This window comes from Dermacentor variabilis, chromosome 2, assembly GCF_050947875.1.
Source record: "Dermacentor variabilis isolate Ectoservices chromosome 2, ASM5094787v1, whole genome shotgun sequence".
Classification (NCBI taxonomy): Eukaryota; Metazoa; Arthropoda; class Arachnida; order Ixodida; family Ixodidae; genus Dermacentor; species Dermacentor variabilis.
Genome location: NC_134569.1, coordinates 17119078 through 17142675, shown reverse-complemented (window position 1 = coordinate 17142675; position 23598 = coordinate 17119078). Strand labels below are relative to the sequence as shown.

At 42.6% G+C, this 23598-nt stretch overlaps 2 protein-coding genes across 4 annotated transcripts in view; one reads left to right on the top strand and one right to left on the bottom strand.

Moving 5' to 3' along the window:
* LOC142571432 (aladin-like) overlaps positions 1–23598 on the top strand; it is an 82076-nt gene that overhangs the window by 9357 nt on the left and 49121 nt on the right. For both annotated transcript variants that reach the window (XM_075679776.1, XM_075679775.1), the window contains exons 2-9: positions 12539–12663; positions 12738–12799; positions 12927–13015; positions 13705–13751; positions 14345–14503; positions 18161–18244; positions 19556–19676; positions 20318–20442. In XM_075679776.1, the coding sequence (XP_075535891.1) occupies positions 12539–12663; positions 12738–12799; positions 12927–13015; positions 13705–13751; positions 14345–14503; positions 18161–18244; positions 19556–19676; positions 20318–20442 (812 nt within the window). The remainder of the gene's footprint in view (positions 1–12538; positions 12664–12737; positions 12800–12926; positions 13016–13704; positions 13752–14344; positions 14504–18160; positions 18245–19555; positions 19677–20317; positions 20443–23598) is intronic.
* AQP (aquaporin) overlaps positions 21420–23598 on the bottom strand; it is a 51341-nt gene continuing 49162 nt past the window's right edge. Inside the window, exon 5 of one of the 2 annotated variants that reach the window (XM_075679779.1) lies at positions 21420–22175. In XM_075679779.1, the coding sequence (XP_075535894.1) occupies positions 21990–22175 (186 nt within the window). In that variant the 3' untranslated portion in view covers positions 21420–21989. The remainder of the gene's footprint in view (positions 22176–23598) is intronic. The other variant, XM_075679778.1, reaches the window with a different exon arrangement.

Here is a 23598-nt window from a genome sequence, read left to right as displayed (position 1 = left end):
GATACAGCTAATTGAGAGAAATTTCAAACTCTTATTAGTGGTATCTCGTGGGCTGACATGTCTTCATTAGGAATTGATGCTGCTGTGGAGTATTTTATCACTTTCATAATTGATGCTGCCTCTAAATGCATATCTGAAGTAAGCAGTGTAGCATGCAAATGCCGTGTCCCATGGTGGAATGACGAATGTGGGCATACTTGTAGGAAACAGAACAAAGCATGGTGGTTACTATGTGCTTCTCACACTGCGGAGAATCTTATCAATATTAAGAAGGTAAAGTCCAAAGGCAGGGGAACATGCCGACAGGCCAGAAGAGAGAGTTGGCAGAAGTTTTTATCAGGTGTCAACTCTTATATAGACGAGGTCAAAGTCTGTAACAGGGTTAATAAGGTAAGAGGGTGCCAAACATATTCACTTCCTTTGGTAAACACGCAGGTCTATAACTTGGAAGACCAGGTCAACTTCCTGGGCACACATTTTGAACATGTGTCCAGCTCGTCACGCTATCCTGAAACATTTAAGTTATACAAAGCCAGAATAGGACAGAAGCTGGAAAGAAAATGTAATAAATATGAGGCATATAATGAGCCATTCTGATTAGCTGAGCTACAGGAATCACTAAACAGCTGCAATAAATCTGCCTCAGGAGTGAACCTTCATCATCACCATCAGCAGCAGCAGCAGCAGTCTAGTTTATGTCCAGTGTAGGACGAGGGCCTCTCCTTGCAATCTCCAATTACCCCTGTCCTGCGCCAACCGATTCCAACTAGTGCCCGCAAATTTCCTAATTGCATTGCCCCACCTAGTCTTCTGCCGTCCTCGACTGCGCTTCCCTTCTCTTGGCACCCATTCTGTAACCCTAATGGTCCGCCGGTTACCTAACCTTTACATGATCTGCCCAGCTCCATTTTTTTTTTCTCCTAATGTCAGTTAGAATATTGGCTGTACCTGTTTGTTCTATGATCCAAACTGCTCTCTTTCTGTCTCTTAATACTATGCCTAGCATTCTTCATTCCATTGCTCTTTGCGCAGTCCTTAACTTGCTCTCAAGCTTCTTTGTCAGTCTCCAAGTTTCTGTCCCATATGTCAGCACCGGTAAAATGCACTGATTGTACACCTTCCTTTTCAATGATAATGGTAAGCTTCCAGTCAGGAGCTGACAATGTCTGCTGTATGCGCTCCAACCCATTTTTATTCTTCTGTAAATTTCCCTCTCATGATCAGAATTCCCTGTGAGTAATTGACCTAGGTAAACATACTCCTTCACAGACTCGAGAGGCTTACTGGCGATCCTGAACTCTTGTTCTCTTGCCCTGCTATTTGTGATTATCTTGGTCTTCAGCATATTAATTTTCAACTCCACTCTTACACTCTCTCTGTTAAGGTCGTCAGTCATTTGTTGTAACTCGTGTCTAGTGTTGCTGAACAGGACAATGTCATCTGCAAACTGAAGGTTGCTGAGATATTCACCATTGATCCTTACTCCTGAGCCATCTCAGTTTAATAGCTTGAATACTTCTTCCAAGCACACAGTGAATAGCATTGGAGAGATTCTGTCTCATTGTCTGACCCCTTTCTTTATAGGTGTCTTCCTATTTTTCTTGTGTAGAATTAAGGTAGCTGTGGAATCTCTGTAGATATCTTCCAAGATATTTATGTAAGCGGCCTGTAGTTCTTGATTACATAAGGCCGCTATGACTGCTGGTATATCTACTGAATCAAATGCCTTTTTTTAATCTATGAAAGCCATATAACCCGCCGTGGTTGCTCAGTGGCTATGGTGTTCGGCTACTGAGCACGAGGTCGCGGGATCGAATCCCGGCCACGGCGGCCGCATTTCGATGGGGGCGAAATGCGAAAACACCCGTGTGCTTAGATTTAGGTGCACATTAAAAAACCCCAGGTGGTCGAAATTACCGGAGTCGCCCACTACGGCGTGCCTCATAATCAGAAAGTGGTTTTGGCACGTAAAACCCCATAGTTCTTTTTTAAAAGCCATATAGAGAGGCTCATTGTACTTTGCAGATTTCTCGATTACCTGATTAATGACATGGATGTGATCCATTGTAGAGTATCCCTATCTGAAGCCAGCCTGTTCCTTTGGTTGGCTAAAGTCCAGTGTTGCCCTTGTTCTATAGCAAATTATCTTGGTGAATATTTTATATAATACTGGGAGTAAGCTAATGGGCCAATAATTTTTCAATTCTTTAACGTCTTCCTTTTTGTGGATTAGTATAATGTTTGCATTCTTCCAGTTTTCTGGGACCGTTGCAGTCGACAGATACTTCGTATAGAGAGCCGCCAGTTTTTCAAGCATTATGTCTCCTCCATCTTTAATTAAATCGACTATTAGTCCGTCTTCTCCTTCCGCTTTTCCTGGTTCATGTCTTGCCAGGCCCTTCTAACCTCATCTCTAGATATAGAAGGAGTCTCTGCATCCTGTTCATTACTGCTTCAAATGGAGGTATCGTGGCTTTTGTCCACAAACAGTTTTTCTTGTCAGTATTTTTAGATATGGAAAAGGCGTACGGCACAACTTGGTGCCTTGGAATTCTCCATGATCTGTCTGGAATGGGAGTCCGAGGCTACTTACTGAATGTGATTCAGAGTTACCGCTCCCATCGCACATTCCTTGTTAGAGTTTGTAACATTCTGTCTCATCCTTTTACGCAAGAGGCTGGTGTTGCACAAGGTGGTGTGCTGAGCTGCACTCTTTTTATTGTCAAAATGAATTCACTCCACACTGTCATACCACATAGTACGTTTTATTCTGTAGATGTGGATGACATCCAAATAGGTTACAAATCATGTAATCTAAGTATCTGCAAACGACAAGTACAGCATCGCTTAAATAAATTGTCTAAGTGGGCAGACGAGAACGGTGCTAAACCCTCAAAAAAGTATGCATGCCCTGTTCTCTAACAAGAGAGGTATACTGCTAGACTGTAATAAAACATAAATTTTAGGTATTATTTTAGACTGCAAGTTAACTTTTATCCTGCACCTAAAGTATCTTGAAGCAAAATGCCTTAAGACTATGAACCTATTGAAGCTCTTGTCACACCCGCCGTGGTTGCTCAGTGGCTATGGTGTTGGGCTGCTGAGCACGAGGTCGCGGGATCGAATCCCGGCCACGGCGGCCGCATTTCGATGGGGGCGAAATGCGAAAACACCCGTGTGCTTAGATTTAGGTGCACGTTAAAGAACCCCAGGTGGTCAAAATTTCCGGAGTCCTCCACTACGGCGTGCCTCATAATCAGATAGTGGTTTTGGCACGTAAAACCCCAAATATTATTATTATTAAGCTCTTGTCACGTACTACCTGGGGAAGTGGTAGGAGGTGCCTTATAAGTTTGCACAAAAAAGCCTAATATTATCATGCCTTGACTATGAAGCAATAGTCTATAATTCTGCTAGGCCTAGTGCGCTGAAAATGCTAGATCCTATCCACCACTTAGGCATCCACCTTGCTACAGGCTCCTTCAGGACTAGCCCTGTGCAAAGCCTGTACATTGAATCTAACAAGTGGTCTATATACTTCCAAAGTACTGTACATTATTAAGCTTTTTGTATGCCTTGAAGGTAAAATCAGCTGTAGATCATCCATGTCATTCAATTATTCACGACTTGTCTGCAGCCAGGCTGTCCCCTAACCACCCAGCCACTAGGCCTTCTGTGTCCCTCTGGTTGGAAGCACTGTCGGAAGAAACAGGTGTCCCTCTTTTAGAGAATGTCTAAGTGGCTCCTACTTGCTTTCCACCTCCTTGGGAGTGGTAAGCTATCCAGTGTGGCATCTCTTTCTTAGAAATATCAAAATGAGCATCTGAGGCACATATACACTCACATTTTCTTGAACTTAAGGAGGAGTATTCCTGGGCTAAATTTTATACAGATGCTTTGAAGTCTTCTCCTGGTGTTCTTTACGCAGCTCTAGGACCATCGTTTGTAATATCTGGCACATGGAATCCATGTACAAGTATTTTTACGGTGGAAGTATACGCGATCCTCTCTGCAGTTAAACACATTAAACAAACAAATCTCACTAGGGCTATGTGCTTACGGACTCATTGAGTGTAGCCCGAGCCCTAATGAATTTACGAAAACTTAAGAACAATGTTTTCAATGAACTATATGCATTGCTATGCTCAGCTTATATGGATAAACAAGTAATCGTTCTTTGCTGGGTGCCTGGCCACAGTGGCATTAAAACATAATCATGAGCATAAAAACAGGACTTTCGAATACTCCTGGGTTGCCGTGAGCAACACACCAAGCATGGATATCAACCTCTCAGAAACAGTTGACTGCTGTGAAAAAGGTAATGGCTAGAGCTATGGATAAGTTGATATCCAGCCATAATTTCCAGTCAGATGATACAAATAATATAAACCACTAAGGCACCGCTGCAGTCCTCAGTACGTAATGCCACACCATGAATGCCTAGCGGCGAGGTAGAGATGCCTTCTACATCTATAACACAGTCAGCAGACACTACTTTGCCAGTCCAACCAGGCAAAGATAGGTACTTTTATTCAGACTCCGTTAGTTCCACAGATATGGAACTTAACACTCGAGCTCCCAAACACATGGGATCCCCAATTTCTATGATTATGAAAACAAAATCAAACAGAGTCAACCGTCTCCTATGATTAAAGAAAGTATCCTAAAGGCGGCAGTTGCCTCTGCTATGCGATCATCATTGTACAGTTGAAAGTATTGTGGTAGAACTGTCACTCTATATTCTCAGCTTTAACAGATTTGTTTTACATATTGTTAGATACGGGACCGTTTCCTGAGCCTACTTTGAGTTCACCAGACCACATCAAATCACACCACAGCTAATTAAGGAGTGCAGAAGCACGGATACCACATTCCTGAGGCGCGGCACGTGCAAACAAGTTGGCAGCCCCCACTTCGTGTGCCGCAGGTGGAGCTATTCACTGCTTGACTCTTCCCGAAAGTGAAGCGAGGGCCTGGCACTGTTGCGGGTAAAGTGGGTCCCGAAGCAAGACGGCTGTAATGCGCCATGAAAACCTGGCAGCGTCGCCCCCATCCATCTATTGTGACGGCGCATTGCAAGTCAGCAAGGCAAGACCGCAGGGAGAAGTAAGCCCTCGCTGATTGGCCGAAAATGGCGTCGCCTGAGTGGGCTCTCCCATTGGCCGAACGTGATGTGTCTTCGAGACACTGAAGGGCTTAAAAAGACACAGACCGGGAGCAGCAAGAAAGCATTCCTAGAGCATTCCTTGATTCTTCTCTTTCAAGCTTCTTACCGCGGGCCACAGCGTCCGAGTTGCTGCCGGCCTGTAATGACTTTGAGACTGTTAATTGACTCTCACTGTAAATAATGGAAATAAACCTCCCAAGTTTTCATCCCAAAGTCCTCCTCAACTCTTACAATATCTAATCAACTTAACTCAGATGTTATACTTCTTCAGAAAACTTGGCTTTCACCAGAGCAAAATTTTCATAATAAAGGTTTTCCATCTTTCCGATTAGATTGACACTCGCAAGGCAAAAGATTATTGATACTTGTTTCAAGTAAAATTGGTCGCAAGGCAAAGTTTTCATTTCAAATTATGGACTCCGACTGCAAAATTTTGGCAATAGGTTTAATGTCTTGCACGGTATCATCCATTTTCAATTATAGATGCTTATGTCCCCACCAGTGTGCAAAGTGCGCAACAACTTTATATGGCTGTGGCTGCTTGTAGAAAATAAATTTTGTTTGCAGGGGACTTTAATTCGCATTACGTGTCATGGGGGCTAAAAACAGATTTGTTTGGTGAGCAATATGGGAGTAGTCTCTTGATAATAACCTTTCATGTCAGAACACAGGATATGTAACAATTGCTAGAGGTCACTTTCGTTCGGTGTTAGAATTGACATTCTGTAGTGCTGGCTTCTATGTTTCATCGAGGTTAGCAGTTGACTCAGCAATCAACAGTGGTCATCCTCCTGTATCATTCGAAATAATTTGTCCAATAACTTCTTTAGAATACCAGGCATGCACATTTGTGAACCAAAATAAGTTTAAGACTTTCTTGTGTTCAGCCGTTTCCAAACTTGCCAATGGCAAGGAAATCGTTTCAGCGATTTGTTCAGTTCTAGAAAGTTTCCGGAAGCAAGCTGAATTTGTCATCCTCTCGGCTAAAAGCACCACTTGTTGTTGGTGGCAGAAGGAAGAAGGTGGCAGAAAGAAAAAAAAAATTATTGCAGTATCAAGCACACAGCCCCGTTCGTTCCTTGTGCCAGGAGAGTTGTGTACAAGTTGCCATTATCCTGTGGCGCATTGTACATCAGCCAAACCGAACAATGCGGTAATGAAAGATTAGGATAACACCGAAGATTACTTGGAGATTTTCTTGATAACCTCTCTAAACATTGCCGCAAGTGTGGCAAGAACGATAAGAAAAAGATCAAATGAAAACCACTCTTCGCTAAAACAACAATTCTATTCAGGCACAGGGATCAACTCAAATTAGAGCTCATGGAAACCTTCCATATGCATATCAGCAGAGATAAGTGCGTCAGTCAGACCTCCGTCCGCTTCTCTGATAGGGAGTTTTGGTTCTTGACCAACTCAATCAGGTACACGGGGTAACACGTGATGTTCAAAATGATAGCCTTGTTTTGTTCTGTTTCTGTTTTCCTATTTATTCATGTATGTGTTTGCAATAAATTTCAGTTGTGAGTTAGCACTCATCCTTGTCTTTTCTTGGCTACCCTCGTGTCTCCGTGCAAACTTTTTGAGTATGTATTTCAACCAACTAGCCCAACTATCTGCTCTCCTGAATGGAATGATAAATATATGTGTGACTACAGGAAAAGAAAAGCCGCTTCCAAAATGCTTCTCCATAATCAATGCCCGACAAATGGGAAAAATTATGCTTCACACTGGTGTATCCTCCGCAGCTGACCAATTTAAACTTAATTCTTACTTAGATCAAATAGTACATGAATGGTGTAGAAAATGGCAAATGTCACTGAACTTGGATAAAACTGTATGCATGACAATATCGCATAAACACGCCCCTTTACAGTTCAACTACTCCCTATCGGGTACCCCACTAACTCCAGTGACCAAATACAAGTACTTGGGCGTAACTTTGACTGCAAATATGAGTTGTACTACCCACATTGACAATATAGTAGGCAAGGCAAATCAAAGATCAGGATTCATTCGACGGACTTTCAAACAAGCATCCGCAGAATCCAAGCTTATTGTATACAAAATGCTAGTTCGTCCTATAATGGAATATGTGTGCGAAGTCTGGGATCCTTACGACCAAAAGAATGCACTAAAATTAGAAGGTGTGCAACGGCGTGCCTTGCGCTTCATTTTTTCCAAATATCGAAGACGAGACTCGGTGTCACCGCTTTATGAAAGGGTAAACCTTCCTTTGCTTAAAATGCGAAGGAAACAGAAAAGGCTGAGCCTTTTTTACAGCATTATGAATCATATGGTGCTGGTAAACAAGGAACGCTACATAACCGAGACATTGTCGCAGGTAGTAAGGAATAAACATTCAAAGTACGTGAAAGAAGGTAGATTTTCTAAGGACTGTTTTAAATATTCTTTCTTTTTGCAAACTGCGAGAGAATGGAATAAACTGCCGGAGAGAGTGGTAAGCGCGAGAGACTGCGAGCAGTTTCGGGCCCAACTTCAACAATACTCTTCTTAGTTTGCTGGTGATTTCAGTTTTTCTTACCCTATAGTGCTGTACTAAGTATCACAAGCTGATGGACTAAGTGTCACGAATTGTTCTTAATATTGTTTGTGTATACCTGATCATATGCACTGCTGCGTGTTTAGTGTTTGTTGTTGTACAGTATGTAATACGTTATTGTACTCATTCCTATCTTGGCCCTGTAAAAGGCTGATAGTATGTTCAAATAAATAAATAAAAAATAAAAATTTAAGTGTACTGTTAACTGAGCCAAAGGTGAATATAATATTAGGCATTGTGATTCTCTATCAAAATAAAAAAAAAAACAAGCATGCTCTCTTCGCATTTCTTTGTACTGGTAAAATGCTACCAGTGGCGTTAACATTACACTCAATTGTTTTGACCCTGCAATAAATAAGCGCCTCCCTATAAGACATTGCCAAAGGTTTAGAAAATCTATTTGCACCCCAGCTTCTGGCTATCTATTTTACTATGGACCCTTTGGATGGCTTCTCGTCAATTTCATTATCCAAGCTAAATCATACTGCACTATGCTTGCCGAATACAGCCACTGGCCCCGACGCAATAACAAATTCAATGTTTAAAATATTGTTACAGGAATTGCCTAGAATTCTTTTAGACCTGGTAAATTATTCAATTAAAAATGTCTGGATTCTGTTGCCATGGAAGCTTGCCAAAGTAATAATGATGCTTAAGAAACAAGGGGGAGGGTGTACGTTGGAGAATGTTAGGCCCATTGCACTTACATCAAACGTAGTAAATTTAATTGAAACTTCCTCACCTTTATAGCATCAAATTTGTTAATGATAATTCAATTCTTAGTCCCTGTCAGATTGGTTTCAGGGCCAGCGGCTCCATCTGGCATGCCCATGTCGACTTTGAAAGTCGCATACAACTCGCTCGACGTCATAAGCAATACGCTGCTTCATTGATGCTCGGTATCGCGAAAGCATATGATATTATGGAGCAGACTGCTTTGATAAATCAGTTAACATCCTGTGATGTTCCTGGGTATGCAGTAGCGTTGATACATTCATATTTAGGTAGAAGAGAATTCTATTGCTGTAAAGCAGCTTTCTTTTATGTATAAACAAACGAGAAGAGTACCGCAAGGCACAGTCTTCCCGCGGTGATTTTTAATATTCTTATGAGCGCAATCCCCCGTCATAAAGAAGTACCAACTACTTATGTTTATACAGACAATATTGCATTTAACAAAATTCACAATATTGCATCACTGCAAACTTAACTTTGTGCGCTGACGAGGTGGTTAGATGTCAATCAGTTTTTATTCAATGCCAGGAAAATCTTAAATTCTCGTTTTTTGGATACAGACCCAGTGCACATCTCAGCCTTACCACCTTCAAAGCATACCATAGGTAGATTCTATTAAATACCTTGGAGTGATTTGTAACGCTTCTCTTAACTGGCGCCCACACATAGATCACATGACTGGAAAAGGTACCCGTGCACTTGCCATATTGCATAGACTGAGTATTTGTTGAATGTGCAGTCAATAGGATTGAGAAGAGATACACTTCTGATATAATAGTTCTGCGAGAACCTGCAAGGTGGAGAGAATTAATAAAGGGAAAATGAGACATCCACCAAAATGTAGCTAAGTGCTACAAAGCAAACCCATACGGGTTCCTCGAAAGAAAAGCTTCGTCCCGGACCAGGACGAATTTTTCTTCAACTGCGAAGCTTTATTATTACCCTTTATTAGGTACACTTCTTATGATATATCATATGTACGTTTGTCCTGTATTAAAATTGGGTTGTGTGTTCACCTCTGGAGCTCCAGCGTACGAGTACTGCCCTCTGATCCTCTTAGCGAAGCATTGCATTTGTGTTTAGGGCTTCCTAAGTTTGTTTTGAATTCTGTTATCTAGAATCCCATGTTCTTGTTTCGTGCAGGTTGTGTCTTTTGACAGCGCAGACATTCTAGAGAATTTATGAATCACCACTGCAACGCTTTCAAACAATATCTTTTTCTCAGCCTGCATAATTTTTTAGTGTCAACTGGCCGCAGTTACATACTCCTCAAATTACATTTGTGCAACAATTACTAGACCCTTTGGGCGTGCGCATCAATGATGTACTTCCGATTCTCGACACCTCTGTTACCAGTGATATACAATTCAATGAAATTTTTCCTAATAATGCAAAATTACTTTCACATCATATTCTAATGGTCTATTACAATATCATCTTCAGAGTCTTAAAAAAAAAACATTGTAATTGTGACAGATGCTTTGTAGTGGGAAGAAAAGTCAGGTGTAGGTGTGTTTTCCCCGATTCTTGATTGGAGATTTTCTCTTTGGCTGCCAGATTCTATACCCATCTTTTTGGCCAAATTCATGGTAGTGGTGCTTTCTCTATGCAATGTAGGCCCATCAATTACATCAGTCGTGATAGTCACTGATTCATTATCACTGTGCTCATCTCTTACTGCTTTTCATGAATCTCTCATAATGAGAACATTTCATTCATTGGTACCTGGATACTTAAGAAGTGTACATTTAATTTGGGTGCCTGGAGGTAAAGGACTAACTATAAATGAAATTGCAGATTCTCTAGCCAAGGCATCGATAAGTGGCTGAATTCTCCCGTATTCCCCTTTGACTACTCATGCCACTGCTGCTAAATTTTGCAGGAGGGTCATTACAAAGGCAGTGTCAGGCTCTGCAATAACTAACTCTATAGATTATCGACATCTTTTGCACCTCCGGCACAGAGGTTTTTGCCAACATGAAAAATTGAAGTGTCCATCACGAGGCTGCGTTGCCGTATACCTACGTTAAACTTCTATCTACACAGGTCTGGTCTGGTTCCCTTACCATTATGCTCATTCTGTGGCAAAGTGGAGGCAATAGACCATTTCCTGTTGTCTTGTGGGGATTTTCATGTAATAAGAAAAAGATTACTGGAAATCTTGCTTTGCAATACTGGCCTTGATTTATCTGTGCCTTTGATCATCCTATCTTTTGGAGCCTCTATTATTTGGTCCACCCACAGAAATGTTTGCTTGGCAATCCAAATTTCCTACTTGAGTCTAATCGATTGCCATGCTAGACTGATTGTTCCCCTTCTCCAGCATAGTTTTCTTTTATTTATTTAGCTAATATTAGTGCTTTTTTTTAAATTCATGGTTTTCTTCTGATTGATTTCTTACTCTCACAAAAATTTTACTTTCTAAGTTCCACCGTTCATATCATTAATTTTCTTGTTCTTATACACCTAATTTAACCACCCAATTCATGGCCAGTCCCCCACTATGGTATGTGCTACAACCACTCATGTCAACAACAACAACTTCGCAGAATGAGGAGAAAGCGAGCAATCTGGGAGCAGTGCTCTCAGTACAGTTTTCGCAGTCCATTTGGGTTTTGGAGAGTGGCGCAGCATAGAGATATGGGGCCCATTCGTGTTCGGAGGGGCGGAAGGGCAACAGGAGAGAGGCATATGAGGCTGGTGATGTGGAGAAGGCTGGAAAAAAGGTAATGGTATACGAAATCCTTGGAAATGAAAAACAAAAAGAGAAAACCGAGATGCTGCGCCCTCGCCCGCCGCCCCAACAATTGTCATGCGCTCATACAATACAACCTGATAGTGATCTAAGTGTCATTTCCTTCTTTAGATCTCTATCAGGTTCTTTTGTATGAGTACGCAGCGGGCGAGGGTGTAGCGGCTCGAATTTCTTGCTTTATATTCATGGATTTCGCATTCAATTATCTTTTGGCATGGGGACACTGTAGTAAGCTGGCATCATAGGAAACATATGAAAGTTGACGGTGCAGCAGCTTTTTATTGTTATAACCGGTTGACAGTTGTTAAAACTGGTATTCTTACAAGTGCGCTCGACTGTACTGCCTGTAATCAACAGTATATTGGTCAGACAGAGACACCTTTCAGGATACAATTTAATAAGCACAGGTCGTACACAAGAACACCCTTGCACCTTCCCCTATCCAAACATAACCTTCCTAGCCACTCTTTCAATGACTTAAAAGTGGCAATAATGGAATCAGGCTTTCACTCACACCTCAGCCGGGAAATTTGTGAGTCCAGCATTATATGTAAGTTCAATATCGCTACCTCGGATAGTAATAAAAACACCAGGAAACTCGTGTACCTACCTTCTGATTAGAATAATGTTGTTATAAGTCTAAATAAAATCCTTTGTATTTAGCTAAGTTTTCGTCCTTGCTTCATGCTGACGTGCCCTCTTTTACCTTTTTTTTCTTTTTGATGCCGTTTTGAGCCATTATTGTGTTGCATGCCCTTCGCACTACAAGTCTGTAGCAGAATGGCTTTTCCTTAACTTAAATGATTTCAATCCTTTAAGACTTGGAAGAGCGCTGCCTTAGGCGTGGCTCACCGTAGCCACCCACATGTTTTTCCCTTCCATCACTATAGAAAGCAAATTTTCTCTTTTTCTTTGTATTTTCTTTTCTTTTCTTGCCTGCTTCTTCAAGGGTGAGAACAACACTACCTTGTCTGTGACTTTTTGCAGCCACGTATATGCTGTGTTCTGTCCATGCTTTAGTTCCCCATTTTGAAAAACTGTTTATTTCAGTTTTTTAATTTTTGTTTTCACTAACACTTTGTTTCGAGCAACATGTCCTTCCCACATGCTTTTTCTCTTTTTGGCGCTTTTTAAGCTAACATGTTTTGTTGTCCCATTCACTCTGATGAAGGCCGGGCCACTGGCGGGCATGTTTGTAAAATAATAGTACTCTTTTTTTGTTGTTGAGCTTGTGAATATTCTTTTCACAATTCTATATATATAAGAAAACTTTGAATTCAGGTGTCAAACTCTCCTCAACAAAAGTTGCTCTGGTTAGTTTTCAGCATATCCTCGTGTATCCATAGTCCGTGAGACCACAAGACACCCTGCTTTTCCAGAAAGTGCTGCTGGTGCTTTTCTTCAGCAACGTGAATCAGTTTGGAAACAAGCGTTTGTGTCATGGTAAGGCTCAGTACCACTTTTTGCTTTAATGACATGTCTGTTGCAGTGGATTATCCCTGTTATGTGTATTTCAGGCAAGAGAAGGGATTTGTTGGCTTCTTGGAACAATTATCAACATACAATGAATCATCCATTGGTGAGTGTACAGCAGATGAATTCATTACTTGCATCTGCAATGTGAACCTTTATTCTTGAGCAGCAGCGGCCACCTGTGATGATTGCAGTTGCATTCCACCAAATTTATTGCTTGCTCTCTTTTCCAGTTTTGTCTATAGCACGATTCGCTGCAAAAAGTATTCTCTTAGGCACAAGATGGTTCTACAAGCAGGGGCTGTTCTTCCCACATCTGCTGGTGAGTGCCTGCTTTACATGTTGTGTTTATTATTTTTTTTAGGTTTCCTTCGAGTAGGAAGCATGTCACTTCCACTGTGGATAGCATGGTCACTTAGGATATTTTTCCTTTGTTTGCATCAGCGTTTTACTTTACTGCAGAATTGCACATCTTCGCAGCTTAGGAATGGACAACATATGAGATTATGCAAGTGCTTGCTTACATCTGATCTGCAAGCTAAAATGGCTAAAATGCAAGTTGTATGCCAAGAGCAAGAAAGAGAGGTTTGCGACTGCCTACATGCATCTTGGTTATGATGTGACGAATGCAATAGTGCATTAAACGGTTCTAATGCACTGGTCACATGGGGCACTTTCAATTGCGATTGAGCCTGATGAGGATTGAATTTCTCGATTGAAATTGGCTCCCTTCTTCAGCTTGCACAAAGGAAGCAATTGCGAGCAAATAATTTGGTCTCAATTGCACTCAATCGACATCAGAATTTTCCATGTGACATTAGTATAAACTAAGTTTTATTGGTAAATTTCACCTTTGCAGTGTGAAAACAGCTCCTCTTATTGTTAGAGAAGGTTTGGTTCGGCTGCTTGTGACACAAGTGGTCACTGCCCCAATTCTTTTTAGTCAGTAATTTGGGCTGTTATTCAACTGAAACGGACCCATTTTCACAGCCTGAATATAACCTGTTTCAGCTGTCCAGTGAAAATATGTGCAAGGAGTTTTCGTTGGCCTTGGACTGGTGAGTGCTTTGTTCTTTTTCATAGTCATTTATAGCAATGGAGCTCTACTTGAATTGCCGATTTGGCACTATGCTTTGCTGTAGTCATGCTTGTTTGCTGGATGGCATGCAGAACCCTGACAGTGACTTATCATGCCATAGGTCTTGTATTAAATGTATGTGATTGTATTTTCGCCATTGTGTGCTGCTATGGCTGCCTGGTTGCACAGGCAGCATCATACATATGTGATAAGCATAAAAAAAATTGTTGCTGTGCATCCGTCAGTTAAGGACCCTCTGCGAATGCCTGCGACACTTCGTCTTTCTTTCATTCTTTTTTCTCTCACACATATCTGTAGTACCTCTTCTATCACTTCACATTACTTTTCAACCTTCCCTTCTCCTCCCTCATTGCAGCGTAACAAATTGTTTACTAGATTTTCACCAGGCCTATTCAGTTCTCTATGTGCACTATACAGTTAGCTGAATCTACCACTGGGCATGGGGCTGGCACTTGGACACACAAGGGCAACATTCTGAACTGCTATGAATTTGATGTGCCTCAAGGCCTGACAAATCACAGATGCAGCTGCAATTTGCCTGTTCTGTCACAGGTCAAGGGGCCATGTAAGAGCCTTTGCCTGGCACCCCCAGTGCCCCAAGTTTGCTGTGGCATCACATGGGGACATGGTTCGTGTGTATGCCCCCAACATGAGCATTACACCCATGCTGAAGCACAGGTCCCAGAGGAACATCACTGACATGGCTTGGAAGTACGGTTTTCTTCTGTTTCTCGTGGGCATCTCAGTTATCTTGTATAATGGGATATAATTGAGGTGTCTGGTTTTGCTTATTGACAATATTTCGTGATGCTTGAGAGTGTTGTGGCTACACCAAGAGCTACGGTAACTGTAAGTGTGTATTGCACGCGACAAAGGTAGTGAGTAAAGCCTTCTAGAGATAGAAGACAGTAATAGCAAATGGAAAGGAGGAGCTGGGAAGATCTCAGTAGCAGATGGCACAGTGTGTGAAGCATATTGATGTAGTGTATTTGCAAATATGCAGCGCATTGTGTTTTTCTCAGGTGCCTGGAATTCACACCTGACTTCATGTCTTTGGCGTGCATGGGAACTGCCCTGTGGCTATGCATGTGCGACAATTTTAATGACTTGAAACAGGATTTTACTTCCCCCCATTGCTGCTGCACTCCCATGGAGGAGGAACACTAAAATGTCTGTATGCTGAAATTTCAGTAAGTTTTTGAAGAACTCACATGGTTTAAACAATTTTTATCCTCCGGAACGACTGTCATGGCCCGTGCATACCCTTGGGAGGTAAAATGCCATCCAGAATGTTATTGTTACTCTTGCCATTCCTGTTCGTTGATATTTTTATTTGTGCATAATGTAGCCCTAGAAAGGGTTATCAGGAATGGGGTAAACACAAACATTGCAAAATACTCATTCAACATCAAGACAATGTTGGCAGCTATCAACAGCAGCTACAAATTCCTTCATTGACAAAGACCTAACATCACCTGAGCAACATATTTCACCATTCGAATGCATGAGGAAAGAGACTATATTTAAATATTTCAGTTCTGGCATAAATTAATACAATTTTCAGAGGGTGAAAATATCTAGTTTTAAAGGGTTTTGGCACAATTGATGTAAAGATAAGATGGTTGCCTGCTTGTTGCGAGTTTGCTTTGTTGATTTTCTCCATGGTATTCTTATTTGCTTTTGCTGCTGCCAATGGTGTGCCATTAGTTAGTGTTCATGACTTTCAGAAGTGCATTTATGTGGTTTTTAATAAAATATTAAAGCATGTTGGCAAAATTTAATGGGATTATACTTTTAGCTTGTATGCTTGCTGTCTGGCAGGAAATGTTTTCAGTAACTTGGCAGCTTATTCTATGTTTATGGTTTTTATCACAAAGAAACACATGACACGAGAGAAAGTACAGAGGACACAATGCTACTAACAACTGATGCTTTGTTGCACTTGGTCACAGTATATATAGCACCATACAATAAAAGATGGGAAGGGAGTGTAATGACAGCACAACATCACAGATCGCCTAACAGCATAACAAGCCACTGCTACCAGGAAAAGAACAGTATGTCCTTCTCTGACAATGCGACAGATGGACAGCTCACACATTCTTTCTTTCTGTTCATTTCAAACGCCTCTAGAAGTTCCCTTGTCACTTGATCAGAATGTCTGGCCATCACTCTAGTCTTTGTAAACAAAGGTTTGCAGCCACAGTGCTTGCAGTGTGCAGTAAGGTGATCGCAGTTACTGCCAGTTTGTCAACATTGGTTGAGTGCTCTCGTAAGCGATTATTAAGACATTCTTGCTTAGACATTCTAGCTAGTCAAGCTGATTTCAGTAAGGCTGGAATTACATTTCTAGATTTAGGCTACATTGTGTGGTCCCCCTGACATCGGCTAAATACATCTACAGCTTGGCTTACATTTAGAGGGGTCAGAGAGAGAAAGAAAAATAAAAGTCGTTTTTAAAGGGTCCCTCACCAGGTCTGGCCATTTTGAGCTGACAAGCACAGTGCATACAATGTGCGTCAACGATTGTGTCTGCTTAGTGTTACATCCCTATGCGCCGCGGAAAGAGCTTAAATTCCAAACCAAATGCTGTTTGCCCTCCTCCTTGCGGGCGCTGCACTCCTAGCTGGAGAGTCGACATCTGTAACGCAAGTGCACCTACGTACATAGCAGTGCTGTGATGTCGTTCATAGTAACATGTGACTATGAGAATTATTCAAGGCAACATCAGTTATTTGTTTGATCTATTCAATAGACGAATTAAAGGTCAGAGAAATAATAAAACATACAAACTGAATGTCTGTGTGCTTTAGTTTTACTTTGTAACGTAGCAAGAGGGATGTACTTCCGTTTTGTCTGCTTGTTCCCACATCGTGCAGTCATGTGTGCAGGGAACGAAACCGTCATTTGCTACCGTTTTCCAGCGTTGTGATCGTGCTCTTTCATGCTCTCATGCATGCCTCAGTGCTCGTGATTGTGGCACTGACTTTTACTGCTAATCCGGTGTTCTCATGCATAGTGAGAAATCGTCCGCCACATGAAATGAGACAAACGCAATAGCTCGCACGCGAGACCGTCACTGGCAGTGCACCACTTAACAAAAACGTGCGAGAAAAAACATCAAAAAACAAGAAGGCGACGCTCGTGACGTGATCCTCCACCACCAGTATGGAAGAACGCAGAGAGAGAATATTGCTTGCGGAGTCTAGAAGGGGCAAGTGGAGAGAGTGTCTATGTTGGCGGTGACGTTTGTCTCCTGAAATCATTGGTCTGCACCACATCAGATATTTCTACCTCTGCTATTAATAAACTAATGTAAAAAAAAAAAAAGTAAAGCCAGTTCCATGCACTGAAAGCTGTCAAAGCAGCAAAGCTGGTGATTGTTTTCTCAAGTTCGAACTTGAGTTTAGCGCAATTTTCATGAAAGTCTTTTGTCTCATTGTCGGCGTTTTCCTAGATTCAAGCTTTGGTTCTAGATTGCGCACACTCTTCAGTTACGTGAGGTTGTGATCAAACCACAGTCTGTCACCCACCTTGCAGCTTTGGCTGCACTCACGGTCGAAGAATTCTTTCTTGAACCATTCATCAGCACCCTCCATGGGAGGAACCTCTCTGTGTCGACGTCTCTGCTCGGCCTCCTGCTCTTGAAGTTGGGTGTTAGCTTGCCTCTGCTGGCACTTGACTTGGGTTGCCTTCTCTTGAAAGTGGGGTTGGCTTGCTTCTACCAGCGCTTGGCTTGCAATTCCTGTTCTCAATCCTAGGCAGTAGCGGCTTCCCTTCGCTGGCGCTTTGCTTGGGCTTCTCGCTCTCGAAGCCTGAGATTTGTGACACGTCGGCGCTGCCACTCCTGCGCGAGCTCACGCCAAGCGGAATCCATGGGTCAAAAGGGCGTGCACTGGTGAAACACCACCTGCTCCTATACCCTTCTCCTCCCCCCCACCTCGGTACGCCCTCTGATCAGTCTGTTCCCATCCCGGCGTGGCCCCCCTTGTACCCTCAGCGCACCCTCTGGCGGTGAGCTCTGGAACTTGAGTGACACCGGACACTGGACGGTGAAGGCTCGACTTAGAACAGCTCCGCTGTTAAAAATTATTGCGGTCGAACATGCCTTAGAGGGCACCTAACAATTTGCATCGTATAACCAAAATTTCCTATGTGGCCTGGTGAGGGGCCCTTTAGAAAAATGTCAATAGCAATAGTACATCACAAAAATGAGCCTGTCAGTTAAAGCGTCTTTTCCCCCTTTAATTTCTGCAAGAGTACATCATAATTTCGGCATAATAAAGCTTTTAATGGCTTGTTACTATGTTTTTAAATGGAGATTCCGAAGATCTTATTCAGTTTCCAGAGTTGTACCATTGTTTCCAGGCCCTACAGCTCCGCTGTTCTGGCTGTTGCTTGCCAGGAGGGAGTCCTTCTTTGGCAAGTAGAACCAACATCTCTTATTGCCAGGTGAGTCCTTTCATCATCATATTCTAATGAGTCATATGCTAGTCAGCCCCGAATGCTCAAATACTATTACTCTGAGGTGTGGGTAAATTGTTCTAGAACAGTATAACAGATACAGTAAGAATTGCTGCAGGTATGGTTGACGCTTGTTAATTATACTTTTAGCTTAATTCAAACATGCTGGAAGGCGCCGGTGAGAAACCATACATTGCTCTGAAATAAAAACTTGTTTAGTTTGAATGCGAACGCATACCACTTAGGTTAATTCGACCGTCGCTGGCATCCCTTCATGTCTGCAGCTATTACTAATGTATGAAAACGCAAGAAATTCAGCAGACTACGCTACTGTTTCCCTAGGCATGAAGCTGTTTTACTTTACTTCCATTCCGCCTTCGAGGGAGCATTTAAACGTGTTGGCGATCACCATCGCATGGCTGTTTGAGTCGCGCTTTAAGAGCAAGAAGTAGAAAGACGTTATAGACTACTCCAAGCAATAAAAAATGTTTGAACTGGTTCATTTTGCCGCCATTTGTTAATTCGACCAAATCTGGTGGTCTCTCAATGGTTGAATTAACGGGTGTCAACCGTATTCAAACCCTATCGTTCTCATAAATGTGTTGATGCACATTAAAGAACTCCAGGTGGTCCAAATTTCCGGAGTCCCCCGCAACGGCGTGCCTCATTATCATAATATGGTTTGGGCATGTAAAACCCATAATTTAATTTTTTTTTTTTGTAACTGTGTTGACATTATCAATCTATTTCATTTTTTATTCTTTATTTTTTTTTATCATCCAGTATGCCTGCCAAGTGGTGAATAAGAGTAACGTTGGTGGCAGAGCAGTGCTCAAGCCAATGACGAAGGCTGAAAAGAATGGAAAAATGAGATCAGCTGATAGAAAATACAGCCTGAGGGCCACATATTCAGAAAGGTTATTCCGGTATGCATTTGTTCTGGAATATAAAGGTTAAAATGAAATTGGTGTTGTTAGAAAGTGCTACAGCCCTCAATAAATTAATTTTGCAGGTTCAAGCATATGTATGGTGGCATTCTCATGGGAGCAAAGTATGCTTGTTTACCAAGCTATGGTTGCATGTTAAAGAATGGCATGTTATCAAAATAAACAGGGAGCTTTTCACTACAATGTTCCTCATAGCCCTTGGGTTGTTTGAGGACATTAAACCTAATCAGCTTGGCTTGGGCTTGAAAATGCCCTTTTAAAAAGGCATGAGTGATATGGCAAGATAAAAGGCTGATGATAGATTGGTGCAAATAATGCACCTATGTTGCTGTTCTTTATTCTTTTCTGACAGGCCATCCGCAGCATATGCATCACTTCTTTCTCATGAGGGACACAATCCAGTCAGCAGCATTGCATGGCATCCTAGGGGAACACTCTTGGCTTCTGCTTCTGCAGCTGACTGCTCACTTCTTGTGAGTACTCAGTTCTTGCAACCTTTTCATGATTCCTAGTTTCTGTGAATGTTCAGCGTGTTAGGTAGCACATTGTCAAGCGCGACATCTATTGGTTGCCTTCCCAGCCTACAGCAGCTGCGTTCAGCTTACCTGATCCATCTGTATTCAAATGGAGATGGTGCAACAATTCTCGTGTAGTTAGGTTAAGTGCATTATAAGGCGCTGAGAGGGTTAAATTTAATTTGTGGCCCTCCACTGTAGTGTCACTCATAGGCAATGTGTAGCTTTCAGGTATTTCACCCATATTTAGTTGCCTTCAGGCTATATGAATTCTGTTAGAGATTATAAAGAAAGATGCAAATGACAAGCTCAAACTCGTTGCTGCCTTTGAGTCTTCTTCTTTTGCTTTATTTGAAAGTCTAGCACTTTAAATCCCAGAAAAGATAGTGTCAAGCCTCACAGCATCGATTGCACTGCGTTGATTCTTCACTTGATTAAGTTGATTTTCGCCCATTAATGTCATGACCATAAGTGTAAAAACTAGTCTCTGATTGATGATCTCGCTTGAAGCAAAGAGCTCTCCTCATTTTACTTCTGCCCATTAAAGTCGCTTGTGCCGTTTGCATTTGCAAATGCTGTGTCATTTCCTTCCTGTCCAGATCTGGAATGTTGCTATGGAAGAGTGCTTTCCATTGACACGTCTAGCTGGCGGAGGAGTCTCTCTTATTCGATGGTCGCCTGACGGTTCTCGACTCTTCGCAGCATCACCACAGAGTCTTTTCAGGTGAGAGTTTTGCTCCTTGTGTAGACAAGTGAATGACTCATGCTTTATTTTTTGTCGTTTTGTTTATGCACTGCAAATCGAAACATGATTCCAGCCAAGTGTGTCTTGTCCAGTGCTCATGCGGCAACCACAATGGCTGTGGCATTGTGCTACTGACCACAAGGTTGAGGGTTTTGTTCCAACCTGTTGCAGCTCCATTGTATTGGGGATGAAATGCGAAAATGCGTGGGTGTAGTGAGCATTGGATGCTCTATAAAGAACCTGAAGTGGTTGAAATCAGTGGTGTTTGTGTCATGGCTCCTGTGTTGCATTGGAACTTCAAGCCTCAGGAATCAATCAGTTTATTAATTTCACATACTATCAACATCTGAAGGTATTATGGAAAGAGTAAAAAAAATTAGCAGTAAGCACATTAACAAATGGCATGGTGTACAGCAGTCCTAATGTCATGTTGGTGATGAGTGCGATTAAGCAAGAAAAGCTATTCCAGTCAACACTTGTCCTACAATTTAAGGAGTCGATGAAGTAATAAATCGCTCTCTGTGAGATGTACAAATGAAATGTCACTTTCGTTGGCTATACTTGGTTCACTCTCATGTTAGCAGTGGCATATGGAAGGATACTGACGTGATATTTGGAAGTCATTGGAGTGGTAGCTGGTCATAAAAGAGCTTTTGAAATGTTCACAAACTGTTTTTATCATCACATAGAAAATTACTGTTTCATAAATGAACACAGCTTTTTGAAACTTTCTGCACTTCTTTTTCTTCCGTAGTTCCTGCACTTTTCTTGCACATGCAGTAACTACTCAAGATCACGACCAATTTATGGAATCTTTAACCGACATACTTGTTTTGTTTAATAAGATACCTTTTTATTTGTACTGTTTATAACAGACTTCCCTCTGTAGTGTCTATTTCAACCTGAGGCTAGCTGTAGTAATTAAATAAAGAAGAGCGACATTAAGGGGAGAGAGAGAGAGAATCAACTTTTATTGAGCCCTTAGTAAAGGGTGGTGTGCGCTGGCACCAGATGGGGTGGAATCTTCTTCTCAGGTCCCATATGCGTCCAGCAGTTCCTGGCCCCTAGCCGCCAGCGCGAGCTGGGTCGGTAGGTCGGGGCTGGACAACAAGGTCTCCCACCGCTTGGGGGGGTTGGGGCTGGGGAGGGTTGGGGGTAGTGTGGATGGTGGGGGGTTCTTGAGCTTATTGCACCCTGCAAGGATGTGTGCTAGAGTGCCTTTTGATCGTCTGCAAAACGGGCATGAAGTGTCATGCTCTGTTGGGAACATCTTGTGCAAGAGCACGGGATGCGCTAGCAACCCCGCTTGCGTGCGTCGCACGATCATTTGCTGCCTTCGGCTGAGTTGTGGATGCGGAAGGGGAAGCCTACATCTGCCACCTCTGTACATTTGGGTGATGTCTTTGTAATTTGTCACGGGGTGCGGTAGCTCTGGCTCGTCCTCGGCCTGGATTGACAGTTCTCAGGCATAGTGGTCGGCTAGTGCGTTGCCTTCCACTTGTGAGTGAGCCGGGACCTACACGAGCTTAACGGCCCGTCCCGGTGATTTGCATTTGGTGAGGATCGCTAGTGCTGCGGGAGAGATGTTCCCCTTGCGGTAGCTTGCGTAGGCGGTCTTGGAGTCTGTGACCAGGGTCCTCATTCCTGGTTGTGCGAGTGCGAGGGCCATGGCCACTTCTTCTGCTTCGGCTGTATTCGCGTCCGTATCGACCCTGAAACGATTTTGACGATTTTTTATAAACGTACTGAGTCGTTGAAGTAGGTCCTTCTAATCATTAATTCGATGCGCCGCCGCGCCGGACGCACTGGTGCCCTGCGAAGCGCGGCCACGGTGAGCCATGTTCACCCTAAGAGTGGACTACCCTGTACATTGCCGCCGATCGCAGCACACTGCTCAGCGGAATTTTCAACTGCCCCTACCCATATGACATAAATCACCCAATTCATGTTACTAGGGCGAGCTATCCGATCGGCTGCCCAGGACGCGTCACCAATAATTTTTCCACCTTTATGGTAAAGAAATGATGTTCCTAATAGTTGGAATGTTAGGTAATTTGTTTCTATAAAAAGAAAATAACAGAAAGAATGCACAAGAACAATTTCTCACTACACTTAAGCACTTCTGGCACACAGCAAGTGTTGTCTGCTTGTGTTGCAACGTGCTCAGTCTTGACAAGAGCACCGCGTTCAGTGTCGGTCTGTCTTTTCGTGAGCACCGTGAATCGACTTTGTTGAGTTGTGGGCTACAAGCGTAGTGACTGGCAATATGTCAAGCTGCGACATCGTGTCCCTCTGCAAGGCAGCAGACGAGCGGAGTGGCTGCAGCGCATCTGACTGTCACTATCTGATCGGCACCAGAATTTGCGCGTTTGCGGCCGTCCCTTTATACTGGAGGATTACCACCACAATAGCGTTTCGCGAGTCTGGTATTCGGGTAAACGCAATCGAGAGTACAGGGCCTGGCCGCTTGACCTTGCCGTTTCACAGGATGAGCAGAAGCGCAAACAGGAACGATCTGCACTGTGCAGCCACCTGGTGGCACAGAGCTCAACCAAACAGTAGCAGTAACCGGAAGTCATGGCATAGAGCCAGTGAAGGTGAAGCTTAGCCCTGCTCACTCGGCGAACAAGTTGAGGAGGAAATGCATGGCTATGGAGGATGGCAATTTGTAATTGTCCATAGCTCTCTTAATATGAGACGCTTCACACAAGTTGTGGTGCGAATGATTAACTTTAGCTGTACCCTACGCGTCTGCAAAATTTGTCCAAACCGTTTCACGGACCCATTAAATTAGGCTGTAATGAAGGATATAAACAATAGCTAAGTAAGCAAGCATTGGTAGTCATTGCCACTATTTTAGCAATGGTTATGGCTTTCCGCTGTCTAATAATGTCAAGGCAAAAAGGGTGGGAGGAGTGGCCTAATTTATGTGACGTTAGATGTAGGAGGTCAGTTTAAAGGCAACACGTGTGGGTCTTCTTCTTCTTCTTCTTCTTCGTCTTGTTCTTCTTCTTTTTTTCTTCCAATGGTCTTAATGAAACTTGTATGTTCTGGGCACTTTCGCCATTTGTGAGAAAGCTGAGAGTTGTCTTGTTTTTCTGCCGATTAATTTTGTAGACTGAATGTGCACTCCCA